A 14220-nucleotide genomic window follows, 5' to 3' on the forward strand; every position below is an offset into this window, starting at 1 on the left:
ATGAGCTGCACGTACCACTTTCAAGGCCGTGTCACACCTTTCCGGGCAAGCCTTGGGTGCAACTTGCGAAGAACATTCTTACTACCCGGAGGTACCCGCAGATGACCCGCACATAATAGTACCTATCACGTATCTCACCCGCAGCCATGTAAAGGTCGTGTCACACGAAAAGGGCCTACCCATTTGGGTAGGCCCTTTTCAGGGCCACTCACTTACTCCAGAATGGAGACGTGGTGCACCGTGAAGCCGTCTACCACCCAACGTTCTACCACCACGGAAGCCTTCAAAGATTTCAGGTACTGAGAAGTACCTACGTTGGAGTTGCCTGAGAGGTGCTGCCGGAAAGGGTCTCCTACTGGTGTTCTGCGTATACCTCTGCAAGCGAACCCTCACGATTCACTCAGAACAAGTTTTGAGCATGCTTAAGGCCTTGTCATACCGTATCTAGGGAAGTTTTGCGGCTTGACTTGCGGGGAAGCAAATTTGCTACCCAGAGCTCTTCGCAGTTGGTCCGCGCCTGACAGTACCTTGCGCGTATCTCGCCTGTAGTTGCGCGGAGGTGCTCACGCAAGTCCCATTTAACCGCAGCCAAGTTTTGAGCTTGACCACAACTTTTTCCGGGTGAGTCGCGGGGTTGGCCGGAGGGGTCCACGCAGAACGCCAGTAGGAGGCCCTATGAGCAGCAGCACCTCGCAGGCAACATTCTTGTCCGTCCGCAGAAAATTCCCTGCATGCTGGAAAATCCCTACTCTCAACAAACCAGCGTAGATTGCCCGGAAAGGTGTGACACGGTCTTAAAAAAAAGATCGTAAGATGGTCGTAAGTATGAAATAATGAGAACTCATGAGGGAGAAAGATTTGCGGTGACACCTCGTGTATGTAGTCCTTAACCGAATGGTTGTTTGGCAGAAGAGCCTAGAAAGAGGAGATTTGAAGAGGGAAGTGACAGATGGGGTTGTAAGGAGGGCAAAAAGTGAAGAGTGGGAGACAGTAATGGGCTAGAAGTTGAAGTTGCACTAGTGGAGACGGTAGAGAAAGGAACAGAGAGAGTGGTAAGGAAGAATAGATTGAGAATCAAGTAAGATGTTTGGACATCCTTCTAATGATATTCTAACGAGTGCGCAAGTCAATAATCCACAACGATGTGAGAAAAAAAAATAAAGTGACTTGCCATTCAAAGCCTGCAATAATCATGTATTTCATTAAAATCACCTAATATGATAAGGATTAAAATACACTGTAAGAAATAATACAGCTTCAACTTTGCAAGTTTACCAGTGTCACACTGGGAGCACCTTCAAGACCAGAAAGGTGCAGAGTTGCATCTTTAAAGGTGCTCCCAGAGTGACATTGGTAAAGGTGCAAACTTAAGGATATTTCTTTAGCGTGTACCATTGACCCTTGACCTATACCCATCTAAATGCACCATACATCTTTTATCAATCTCTCCCTTCCCCACCTCTGCACCCTACCCCTTCCATCTCCACAAGCTCATTAAAAATCGATCCGTGGCCATTAATTGGACATAGGCCCTAGGTAATATAATTTTAAAAGATGTTTTAAATGTAAATGCTTTACATGTTTTGAATTCAAAACAAAATACAGTAAAATTTTGTTTGTGAAAGGCAACAGAAAAAAAGATATAGACATAAATGGCATCATGACGTCATCATCTCGCGATTCTCGACGTATTCCATTTGATATCTACTGATATCACTGTTCTTATATACTATTATCTATCGTCCGAGACTTAAATGTTTCCCCTTATTTGATTTCACTCATTTATCGAGTCGTTCTGAGCTTGGAGAAGTGCTGGAGTTTTGGTTTCTTCTTTCCTTTTCTTTTCTGATGTTTGGTTGTTTCGATTTTACCCAACGTTTGATTTCACCTATAGGTATTGTCCGGATGTAAAGTTTGGTTTGGTTCGGTTTATTTCTAAATTCAATCAAACACAAATTCAACACATTTTTCAAAGATACAAAGAATAACAAATGCAATGATTAAATGACACCAAATCATTATACAAAATAAAAATGCATAAGCACTAGCATTGTGTAATGAACATAATACAAAACATTCAAATAAGATGGATATAATAGTGTAGGTATTTTTCCAGTGAATAAGAGAGATAATCGCACGCAAGAGACCGCCAGCGGTAGCTGGAAATGTGTGAAGCCTCCACGAACTAAACATTCGGAGATGTGTAGCTTATTTCATAGATGGCGATACTCTTGTTTCCCCCATCAACCACTGCCAATGTTTTGTTATTTTGGCCAATGCAAAGTCCCCTGATCTTATCAAAGCCACGAGGTTCACCAACCTGTGCGACAGGTTTATGATCCTTGCTGTCAAAAACCTGAACCAATTCCTTCCTTGGATTGATTAAACTAGATGTTCTTGAAGTAACGAAGACGTTGTTCTTTTCATCAAAGGTGACACCCTGACAGGACCGCCGATTTACCGGTCGCACTTTAGTTATGAAATATCCATTGAGATCGAAAACATATATCCCTGTTGCTTCGTCAGTAATGTATAATCTATCAAGAGAATTTATGGCCATAAGTCCAGGTTTTTTAAGAAACCGGTCGCTGAATTCTCGCTCATGTTTCCCATTTTCATCAAAAACATGAATACGTCCGTCGTGCTCATCTGCTACATAAACTTTACCATGTCTATCACAGCAAATACCGGTTGGTTTTCTAAGCTCTGACTTTCCAGTATTCCAAATATGACACATATCCTTCTGTTTGTTGTACCGAAGAATGCATCCATTTTTGTAATCTGTGAAGAGGAAAATGAGCTCGGTCATCGAAAGTGCGACGATTCCGTAAGGTTGCATTTCTGAAGCTGCGGCTGGCAGTCCGTCTCTCCCCCAGCACAGTTGGTGAATGCTCCCATCGGGAACAATTCTAACCACACAATTCTTCCTTCGGTCTGTCACGATGTAGGAATTGGCTTGAAAAATGATGTCACGGGGACTTGACATTACTCTGTCCACTGGCAATGTGGTTTGAAAAGTTATTGACATACCTGACCATGAGCGTCTAGTTGTTAGCACTTTTTGAGGATTTTCGCAATTTTCTGCGTGAAAGAAGAAAAAGAAACATATTGTTACGTTTCAAACAAGAGTCAATGAATCAATCACACCAACATAGAATCATTGCATTAACGGAGAGAACATTTATTGGCGTCTTGACTTCAGGAGGACCAAATCCAGACTGACTCCCAAACAGGAGTTTTAGCTTGGCATCATTGCCAGCCAAGTATACAAACAATTAACCAGTTGGCTACTTCCATCATAGAAGCTTGGGATTAAATGAGAAACTAATACAGGTACAATCGGGCAATAGGGTGGTAATTGGAGGGAGGCATGGCTACAACAATAGGACAAAGAGACATAAAGTTGAGACTATTACAAAGGGGTGACATCAAACGTCTAGCTACTAGGGGAGGACAAAGGATAGGTTCTTGCATGGTCAGTATAGTAGATGAGAAAAGGGCTACAATTACTGCTTTATTCTAGGCACCAACACTAAGCTTATAAGTGTGTGTCTTGGTTCAATTAAGATATAGGGGCTAACTAAGCCCTCCACTTTATGACTTTAGGACAAAGGATATTCGATCTGTACACGATATATGTGTGGGAGAATACTGATAAGAATTAGGACATTGACCCTGACTATGAAGTGTAACCAGTATGCAGGACAAGTTACTGACCTTAACACTACTCCCCCCTTTTGAAAAGAGGTATTGTCCTCAATACACAACCTACCACAGGGTGAATGTAGCAGTATGGATACATGACATGGAAAGACAGAGAGAGAGAAGACACTTTACAGAAAGAGAAGAGAGAAACAGAATCAGGAGGTGTAACAAAATGTTAGTGAAGATTTTGTACAAGGTGTTAGAGAGGTTGTCACATTTATCCAAACTATAATTAATAAATAGTCCAAATATTTCATAACTCCCAAATAGTGAACCCATCACAAAACACTCAAAAAATATATTACAACTGACAGCGATGTATAATCATGTACATGTGCAAAAAGTAATGACACAAACAAACGGCATGTAACAGAAATAACAACCCAAATTTACAGTGTTTACATTTTTCACTCTATACGTTCATCTATCAACAAATAGCACTTACCTTTAATCTTACATTACACAATTACACTATAACATGCACATTGAAAATCAAAATAAAGACATTGGTTATTGAAGCTTCGACAATCTAAGTTTTGTAGAAAGAATGAAACATTGCAGAAGAAAAGATAACGAAGAAGTAAGACAATATGTAAGAGAAGAAAGAGAAGAACGGACAGTATCCTCATTCGAGGTAAAATATTAAACGGAAGAGATGCTACGTTGTAAACACATTGAGATCGAGAGTAAAACGACATGTACAGTGTACATACAATGGTCGGCATTGACAAGAAAATTAAAGGTTAACCACGAACAGGAGTTAAGAACAGAATACTGTAGGATATTAATTCATTTTAGAACCTTTTGCAACATAAGAGCATGGGTACTACACCAATTCCTGTTCATAATGCATGGGTGTAAACATTCTGGTCTCTGAGTGTAATGAAATAAAATAGAAAACTAGAGTGAGGAATGGAATAAACAGAGACAACAAACCCTGATGTGAAACTTGGATCCTTTGTAAATTAAATACCAGCATCAACTGAACAATTCATCACAGTGTAAAACCTAAATTGGGTGACAAGTGGTGACGCAAAACTTGATACCCTTAGTCTACTTCAACATTCTATGAAACAACTACATGCAAAACTCTACAGGAATTTCTCTGCGGCCCGGATATATCCGGCTAAGGCATCTTTGTATAGATGCAGGGCAGATCGTTCCTTAGCCTCAACACAAGTTTGTACACTCTACAAACCTTGGAGCTTAACCTCTACAACACTGGCATGTATTATTTGTACACAACTAGTCAACTCAACTAAAGGGGTACTGTAATTGCATTCACTTGACATATCCAACTAAATTCTATCACACATGTATAAAAGTTCACCTAATCACTGGTATGCCAAGCCAGGAAAGATAACATGCTGTCATAATTTTCCATACGGTTTATTGGTACAACTGTATCTATGAAATGATATTTTTAACTACCAGCGACCCTGCGGAGAAATCCTCTTGTTATGTTTTCGATAAACTGTAGCTTTATTCACATACGTGTGCTATTACAAGTTGGATCATTGCTGCCTGAAAATTTCAGCTAAGGCAACTTTGTATAGTTGCAGGGCAATTCACCAGTAAAAACACCCATATTAATACGAACAGCAATGCACATTACTGAATTATCTCTACAATTCATGACATCTAGGCACCTTCACTCACTATCTGATTGACAACCCCAGGGTTTCAATTTCATCTGTCGTCTTCATTTTCATGCCAATAGCAAAATTCCATCACACATTTCTCGTTTTGCACGCTTTCTCTACAGCCATATCGAAACATAACGCATTACTTTCAACAACAAAAAACAGTTGTGAAACTAACTTAATTTCACCAATATCTTTAAATAATGAAATTAACTACAAATTACAAAGCCAAAGAGCATGTGTAGTAATGAGAAACGTACCGGAAAGGAGAAAAACTAATTCGTCAATCAGTGCACTCATGTTGTGGTGTGGTCAAAGTCTCTTCGTTGTCATGGTGATATTGTATGTGCTGGGTTGATCTACCAAACGATGTGCTTCCCGTCCAGCCAAGATGTCTCGATGGTCGTGCTCTTACTCATGGAGAACAGCAATCCGCTCACGTTCCTGCCAACGTTTGTCATGCTCATCCAGCCAGGTCCATGGTAGTTTGGCTTTAAAGTTGTCATCATCAGTCCTGTCGTCATCTGTGTCATCTTGCCTCCAGTGTCATCTCCACGAGGAAAGTCCCCGCCCTGGATCATGACGAGATGGAACTTGCTACCTTGGTATCCGCATACTTTCAAATGAATTGCAAATGCAGCAAAGTTCTTTGTTGGCTTTGACATCGATTTCAGAAGCAAATCAGAAACATTTCTCCTCACTTCCTTGTCGCTGGTCACGGGGTAAAAGAAACCATTTTCAGTGATCACTGTAACTACCGATGATTCGATCCCTGTTTTGACATCTGATGATGTAACAAAGTAGACCAGAGCTACTGATGCCAACAACAGAAGAGTAATGACCTTCATTGTCCTTGTGGTGACGGTTGTCATGCAGACTTTACAGCACACAGAAGTCGCCAGCCTTTGCCTTGTGGTCCATCTTGTTTGCAGGTTGTTGGCAGTGCATATCCAACGTCTTTAATTTTGTGGCATTTCAACGACGAAAGTGGTAGCGTTTCGATGGCATGTATAAGTTTGGATCCCACCGCTGCCACCAGTGTTACGTTTCAAACAAGAGTCAATGAATCAATCACACCAACATAGAATCATTGCATTAACGGAGAGAACATTTATTGGCGTCTTGACTTCAGGAGGACCAAATCCAGACTGACTCCCAAACAGGAGTTTTAGCTTGGCATCATTGCCAGCCAAGTATACAAACAATTAACCAGTTGGCTACTTCCATCATAGAAGCTTGGGATTAAATGAGAAACTAATACAGGTACAATCGGGCAATAGGGTGGTAATTGGAGGGAGGCATGGCTACAACAATAGGACAAAGAGACATAAAGTTGAGACTATTACAAAGGGGTGACATCAAACGTCTAGCTACTAGGGGAGGACAAAGGATAGGTTCTTGCATGGTCAGTATAGTAGATGAGAAAAGGGCTACAATTACTGCTTTATTCTAGGCACCAACACTAAGCTTATAAGTGTGTGTCTTGGTTCAATTAAGATATAGGGGCTAACTAAGCCCTCCACTTTATGACTTTAGGACAAAGGATATTCGATCTGTACACGATATATGTGTGGGAGAATACTGATAAGAATTAGGACATTGACCCTGACTATGAAGTGTAACCAGTATGCAGGACAAGTTACTGACCTTAACACTATTGATTTGACTCAGAATGTCCACCAAATTTATTTCTTATTACTTGAAATAAGATTTCTATCAGCTGTGTCATTTTTTTCTTTTGGAGAACAAATATCATTTTATTTTCTTCTTTTTTTCACGTGATTCGAACAAAAATCACCTTGAATCAACGTCGCAAAATTTCAATCTTTGGATCCGTATAGCGACAATAAACCCCAAAGACAAGTTGTGGCAGTAGCACTGTCTGGGGGCTTAGATATCTGCCAAAGCTGGAAGTTAAAAGCAGAACTGAACCCCATTTTCAGATAATATTTATAGCGATTTATACTGATACCAATAGGCGTTTTCACATCAGCCCGATGTTTCGAAATAGCGCGCTATTTTCTGACTTGGGAAATTGGAAAATATCTCGAGCTTAGATTTTTATCGGGCTGATGTGAAAACGCCTAATGATGACGATGTAGTGCTTACAAGCAGCTGTTATGGGACCCATCGCATTTTAAACTGCGTGGTATGCGCTTGATTACATACATGATTATACAGTTGTATACAACTACAAGTATGTTTGTTTTTTGTACAGCTGTGGATTAGCTGGGTCATAATCTCTCAATACCGGAAGCGACAATGTCACCATGTTTTTTTTTTTTTCGTATGATCATTGTACTCTACATAGACCCCCTCAAAAAAAAGTCAAGAATGATGCAGGGAGGTGTTACAGAGACGAAGTGGAAACTCTTCGTAATTCATGCAAACACATGTTTGGGTTCAAGGCGTTACAATTGGATGTCTAGCATTCCACTACGCTTTGAAGTCATGCTCGCCACCGCTCTAGTTGCAAGATGAAGTTCGGAGACGAAGAACGCATTTCACCTTTCGTTGAATTACAAGCTTTATTATTTCACCGTAAGATTTTAAATGAAATACTCGAATTGATTTAGAATAGTTTAGGAAAGAATTCAATATTATAAACACGTGTTTCTAGTTTCTTCGTAATGCGCAAATCGAAATGAAATGAAACTTAGGCCCTCTTAAAAACCTAATTTTTTCTATAATGCGCACATTTCCGCATGTTAGTTTTTCTATCTTTTAATCTAGGATATTTTGATCTTTCAACTAAAGTTTTCCGCTGAAGCGTGTTCCAGCGTGCTTTTGAACTATTTGCTGTTAAAATGTCAGTTTTACACTGCATTTTGATTCGCTGCTCCAATTCAAGGTACACAAATCCATTGTTGCCATCACATTAAAAGAGAGAGCGAATTGCAGTTGGGGCAAGTATTTCTAGATGTTAGAGCGCTAGTCCTGATTATTGATGCTCTCTTTTGTCAAAGCACCTGATTTCCACCAGTAGTTAAGCGCATAACTTCTCGGCGGTGCCGCGCATGACTTCAAAGGAGAGCAGGAGTTGCATCTCCTTCTCTAGCACCTCCCTGAATGATGTTTGCCTTCAAGTTTAGGTCTTTGATAATGACGTTGTGCTAATTTTGATAGGTATACCCCGTTTCTAGCTAGAAGATATATGAACGAATAAGAGGTGTTTTTTTTTTTGTTTCTCTCTCGCTTGAGAGTTAAAGGTCCTGTTTACCTGTAGGAGCAGTGATTTTAAAAATGTTAAAGATATCATATAATTTGATGTCTGCGTATGTATGTTGTACCAAACATCCTACCATATAACATTTTTTGCAATAGACAGCTGATAGATATAAGGAGATATCGGTATTTTTCTCAATAAACCGTAACTGTAGACGGTTTAGTCTGGAAACATTTTTATTATATCTCTTGTTCCCATTTTGTATACTTAACAATACTTTACACAAATTTTACACACTCAAATTTTTACAGTGGTTGTTTCTATCCCTTACTCATAATCTTAGGACTATTTGAAAGTACTAATGCTCAGTTTTCGTTTCATCTGCAAATGGTAAATTATGCCTTAAAGTACTAGGCATCTACCCGACTGCTAAGAAGTTTCAGACAACCAATACTTTGAAATCATTTCTGTAACTATCATGTGTGAAATTCAGATCACGAAAACATTTTATATCACAGCAATGCAGGTGTGGTAGTCTAGGTGTAGGCCGGTCTGAATATGCACATCATTTCGTTATCTGTTACTTTTATTTTTCTGAATAAGCGTATGTTCTGCCGGAAGGGACGGTACAGCTATGAAAAAAAAAAAATAAATCTCAATTTTAAGTAGATATACCTAAGGGGAAAAAAAGAAAGAAATAGAAATGGACATTAATCCTACAATGGCTCCAACAGTCAAAATAACTTTTTTTTTCGAAGATTCCACTATACTATAATTAGCACTGCCGTACTCATATATCATTTTGGTTTCGTTTTGTTCGTTTTTGTTTGTTTGCTCGTATGTTTGTTTGTTTTTTTTAAAGGGAGCAAGAACGGCTAAAATGGTTGGAGAGTAAACACACTCCCAGGCTGCTTTTGCATTTTTATGCCTCCGCCACGAAGTGGTGCCGGAGGCATTATGTTTTCGGGTTGTCCGTCCGTCCGTCCTTCCGTCCGTCCGTCCTTCCGTCCGTCCGTCCTTCCGTCCGTCCGTCCGTCCGTCCGTCCTTCCGTCCGTCCGTAATGAATTTTGTGGACAAGGTAACTATCAAAACCTGTTGAGGTATCCTAATGAAACTTGGCATGTATGTGTATTAGGGGGTGAAGTTGTGCCTATCAACTTTTGGGTGCACATGCTCAAGGTCAAAGGTCAAAAGGTCAAGGTCAAATACATAAAATTTCACTATTTCCTTCATATCTACTGAATGCCTGAAGATATTTTCTTGAAACTTAGTGTATACATGTATTACCCAATTAAGATTCTCTGGTGAAAGTTTGGGTCATGAGGTCAAAGGTCAAAGGTCAAAAGGTCAGGGTCAAATACATCAAATTTCACTATTTCCACCATATCTATTGAATGCCTAAAGATATTTTCTTGAAACTTAGTGTATACATGTATTACCCAATTGATATTCTCTGGTGAAAGTTTGGGTCATGAGGTCAAAGGTCAAAGGTCAAAAGGTAAGGGTCAAATACATAAAATTTCACTATTTCCACCATATCTATTGAACGTCTGAAGATATTTTCTTGAAACTTAGTGTATACATGTATTACCCAATTAAGATTCTCTGGTGAAAGTTTGGGTCATGAGGTCAAAGGTCAAAGGTCAAAAGGTCAAGTAGAAATATTAAAACTTCTTTTTTTTCTCCGTACCTTGGAAAATTGTTCAAGGTATCTTCATGGAACATAGTATATACATGTACTGACTGGAAGTGATTATCTAGAGAATGTAGAGTTCATGGGGTCAAAGGTCAGGGGTCAAAGGTCAAGTGCAACACTTCAAAATTTTACTATTTCCCTCATATTTATGCAATGCCAGCAGGGTTTTTTTTTTTACACTTGGTGTATGCATGTGTAACCTAATAGACATTCTCTGGAAATTTTTTTTTTCTTCTTTTTTTGCCTCAAAGGTCAAAAGGTCAAAGATCAAGTGAAAGTGCTGAATTAACTTTTTCCTCCATATCTCGGAAGTGGCTAAAGTTATCTTGAAACTTAGTACATATTATTCATGTTCTACCTGAAAGTGATTATCTTTTGAATTTTAGGGTCAAGGGCCAGATGAAAATGGTAACAATTTACTATTCAATTCAGAAATTGCACGTTTTCTCCACACCTGTACCTTGAAAATTACTCAATGCCTAAATGTATGAATGGGGCAAAGTCAAGTTAAAGTCCTTAAATCCCTAGATACATGCTCTCCTATTCATCCAATTAAACCTAGGTCAAGGAAGGTGAACATTCAACACATTTGTGACAAACTTGTCATTTCAATATTTTGCCAATTTTGTGAAAATGTAATCACACATTGTCCACATGTACTATCTAGACCTATTGGGAAAATCATGCATTATGGCGGAGGCATACCAGTCGCCAGAGCGACATTTCTAGTTGGAATTGAAGTGGGAAGATCTGGTAAACATTTTTGTTGAATTTTGTTGATTTTTGCACATAATGCTCATACACGCAAGTACAAATAAAGGTCTTGGAAATTCCAACGGGAGGGGGGAGCAACTGGAGCTGTAGCAGTCTAACACCCGTTACAATAAAGCAGATCCACTTACCCATCACTCATAAAGTCTTTGTGCCATTATCGGGACACCCTGTACAATTACACACTCTCGATGGGCTTATATGTGGCGCTGTTAATCCTATCTCGTGGGCACAAAATCATTTCAAATACATGAAGCTTTATCGTTGCAGAATTCTGTCTCTTTCTACTTTCATTTGTCCATTTATTTATGGGCGCAAACCACACCTTCTGGTGATAGAAAGATTGGCGCCTCACTTTGTAGTCTTTCATCTCTACAGTAGCGGATCCAGGTATTCTGTAAAGGGGGAGCTCGACTATTATTTCTGGTGCCACTTCCGGGTTTCATTTCAATTTTTCTTTTTATTTCTTTTGTTTTTAACGAAAAATAAAGGGGGCGTGCGCCGGTTGCGCCCCACTCTGGATCCGCCACTGCTCTATATTCACCTCTGAGAGTGTTTGATCTTTGCACGATACTGTCGTGGTCATTTCAAGTTCGGCACTTTATAGAATACTGGCTCTGGCCCAAACAACCACCTTAATCCCATAAAGCCCAAGCTGTTTTTACCCTTCCCAGTCATGTGCCCCCATATAATTTTGTTCATGTTTGATGTATCATCGTTTTTATTTGGCACATGTGTAGAGGAACTCAAATTCTACACGGCATTGAATTTTGTCATGATCACTCATGGAGGGCGCTTTTTACCAAAATATAAAGAAATATATACGAAATATGCTAAAAGAATGGTTTTTTTTCAAGTATAATGTCTTATTATAGGCCAATCATTTTCATATTTGCCGCAAAGGATAAGCAAGTCGATTCTCATTATTTGTTATGGTTCAAATTTCTGCAGGTCACCACATGGTGGTGCTATTCATAACGACATAGAGAAATATATAATGAGACCTTGGTGTGTTAGTTTGGGATAGGTCAATAGTTGTCTCATTTCATATCTCCATAATAACGAAATTTGATTCTTGCAGATTGACGTTATGATTAAGAAAAAATAATATTACAGGCATGACTTGGGCGAAGTAATAAAAATGACACAAAACAGAAGGGCAATCTCTGGAAAATACTGTTTTTCTCCATTGTCTCTATTATTTGTTTTATGCTTTTGTCACATAATAAAAAAGGAAATCATAAGAAAAACATTTTAGGGCCATGATTACTTCACATTTTGCTCCTACAGCAAATTTTAGCCGAGAAGCACCCATCTATTCCTACACTATTGCATTGTTAATTGAAATCGTTTCTAGGAGGGAGAGGAAGCTGATGGCCTCAGCTCCTGCTGAGTTTCTTTCCGTTCCATCCGTTAGATTCATGATTATGTGACCTTGCATCAAAAAACAAATATATAGTAGCACGTCATAATAGTTGTAATGGGGAAACCTTATATACTCAATCTCCAGTTTGTTTTCTTTTTATATTTTATGAAAAAGCAATTCTTTTTATACACAATTTTTACGTTTGGGATGATAAAACAAATATGATTTTTTTTTTCAGTTTATCAAGAATACTTTTTGTAGAATAATGTAATGAGGTATGTATTAGAGATCCCTTTTTCATTTCTTCAAAATCCTTCACATACTCCGCAGCTCTGATAATTGACATTTAAAACGATAGTGCTACTGCGTTTTAGTTGATATAAGTCATTGTGCCTAATAAAATTTCTCAAATAGTATTATTAAGTATGTAATTCTATCTGATAATGTCTTCGTTGTGTTTGCTATACGTACAGGGTTTTACATCCTGTTGTTTGTTCCGTTCATCTATTTCACATAGCACAGCACAGTGATTTTAAGCACTTGAATAGACCCTAAAACCCAAAGCCGTTTTTGTCAGTAAATAAACACTTTTCCAGAATGTATATTTTCTTTCCATTGTTTAAACTAGTTAGGAAAATTCACTTGTACTGACTCATGCCCTACATCATTTCAAATATTAAAGTCTGCTCTTTCTGCCCGAACTAAAAATCCATTTCAGGTGACTATTCGGTGGTTTAATGTTGCAAGGTCAAATATCAGTCACTTAATCTATACACCTATACATTCACTACTGAGACATAGTATAGGTAGCATTGATAGCCCAGCAATACTGACTCAGAGCGAGGCGGTGCCGTGGAGGTGGGTGATGCCCTGATGCCTGAATCGTCGGAGAGCTAATAGCAGTGCCAAGGATGAGGAGGATGATGATGAGGATGATGAGGAAGTGGATAAACATGGCACAACTGCCAGCAGGCATATGAGACGGGGGGGGGGGGATGGGGAAGGAAGACTATTAAAATTTGGCGAGGAATCTGTAACTTTGCGTTATTTCCTCATTATTACCTGCGTATAATGCTTGTCAGAGAGTCATACTGATTGTCCCAGTCCATGATTTTGCTACTTCCAGTGTGATCCAAGATGTGTCTGAGCTATCCTGCTACGATCACAATTTCCCGCAGCATTTCAGGTCTTATAAGCCCTTCCTGAGTGATTCCTATAGGACACTCGTATTTTCCTAGTAAGATTCCTAGTAATGTCCTAAGACAACCTTATTCGAACACCTTTTCCGCGTCTGACGCGGAAAGAATGCCAAAATGTCATCATTTTGCTTTCGCAACCGTTCCTAGTCTTGTCGGAGCTCTAGTGTACCCTAGCCCATTGTTAGGTTGAAATAAAAACTAACATGTTATATAAACAATGGAAATATACTCTTAAATCGTTTTAGCGCTTCCAACTGCCGAATAATCAAGTGACCAGACTTTACCAGCATTCATTCTATTTTCTGGTTCCTATCCTTACTTTTCCATGTTACTGAATATGATTGTAAACGTGTGCAATGATCATTATCGCATTGCGTAATAAAGTTCATTCATTCATTGATTCGATTATTCAAACCGATGAAACAAAATGAACATACCTTCTATAGTTTCTAAAGCCGGGGTACTGGATTTGCGATTGGCAGATGATGGCCGTTTATCGTCTGGCAATCAAAGGAAAGAGGAAAAAGGAAAAGGAACGAGTAGATCAGCTAATTTTTTTTGAAAGACTTCTTGAACACATGTTTACACTCTCAGTTTCAACCGATTTAAAAGACAGTGTACTAGATCTTTAAGCTTGTCGCTTTGTGAACATTTCTGTAAGTCTTTTTTTTTT

General features: G+C 39.0%; 1 protein-coding gene across 1 annotated transcript; it reads right to left on the reverse strand.

Moving 5' to 3' along the window:
• Positions 1-5707: 5707 nt before the first annotated feature.
• On the reverse strand, positions 5708-6220 carry LOC139742514 (peptidyl-prolyl cis-trans isomerase B-like). The gene has a single exon (XM_071653046.1). It carries the CDS (start codon positions 6218-6220, stop codon positions 5708-5710), a length of 513 nt encoding a protein of 170 aa, XP_071509147.1.
• Between the last annotated feature and the right edge of the window lie 8000 nt (positions 6221-14220).

This window comes from Diadema antillarum, unplaced genomic scaffold, assembly GCF_040938485.1.
Source record: "Diadema antillarum isolate AM-2024a unplaced genomic scaffold, OU_Dant_1.0 seq00001004_RagTag, whole genome shotgun sequence".
Lineage (NCBI taxonomy): Eukaryota > Metazoa > Echinodermata > Echinoidea > Diadematoida > Diadematidae > Diadema > Diadema antillarum.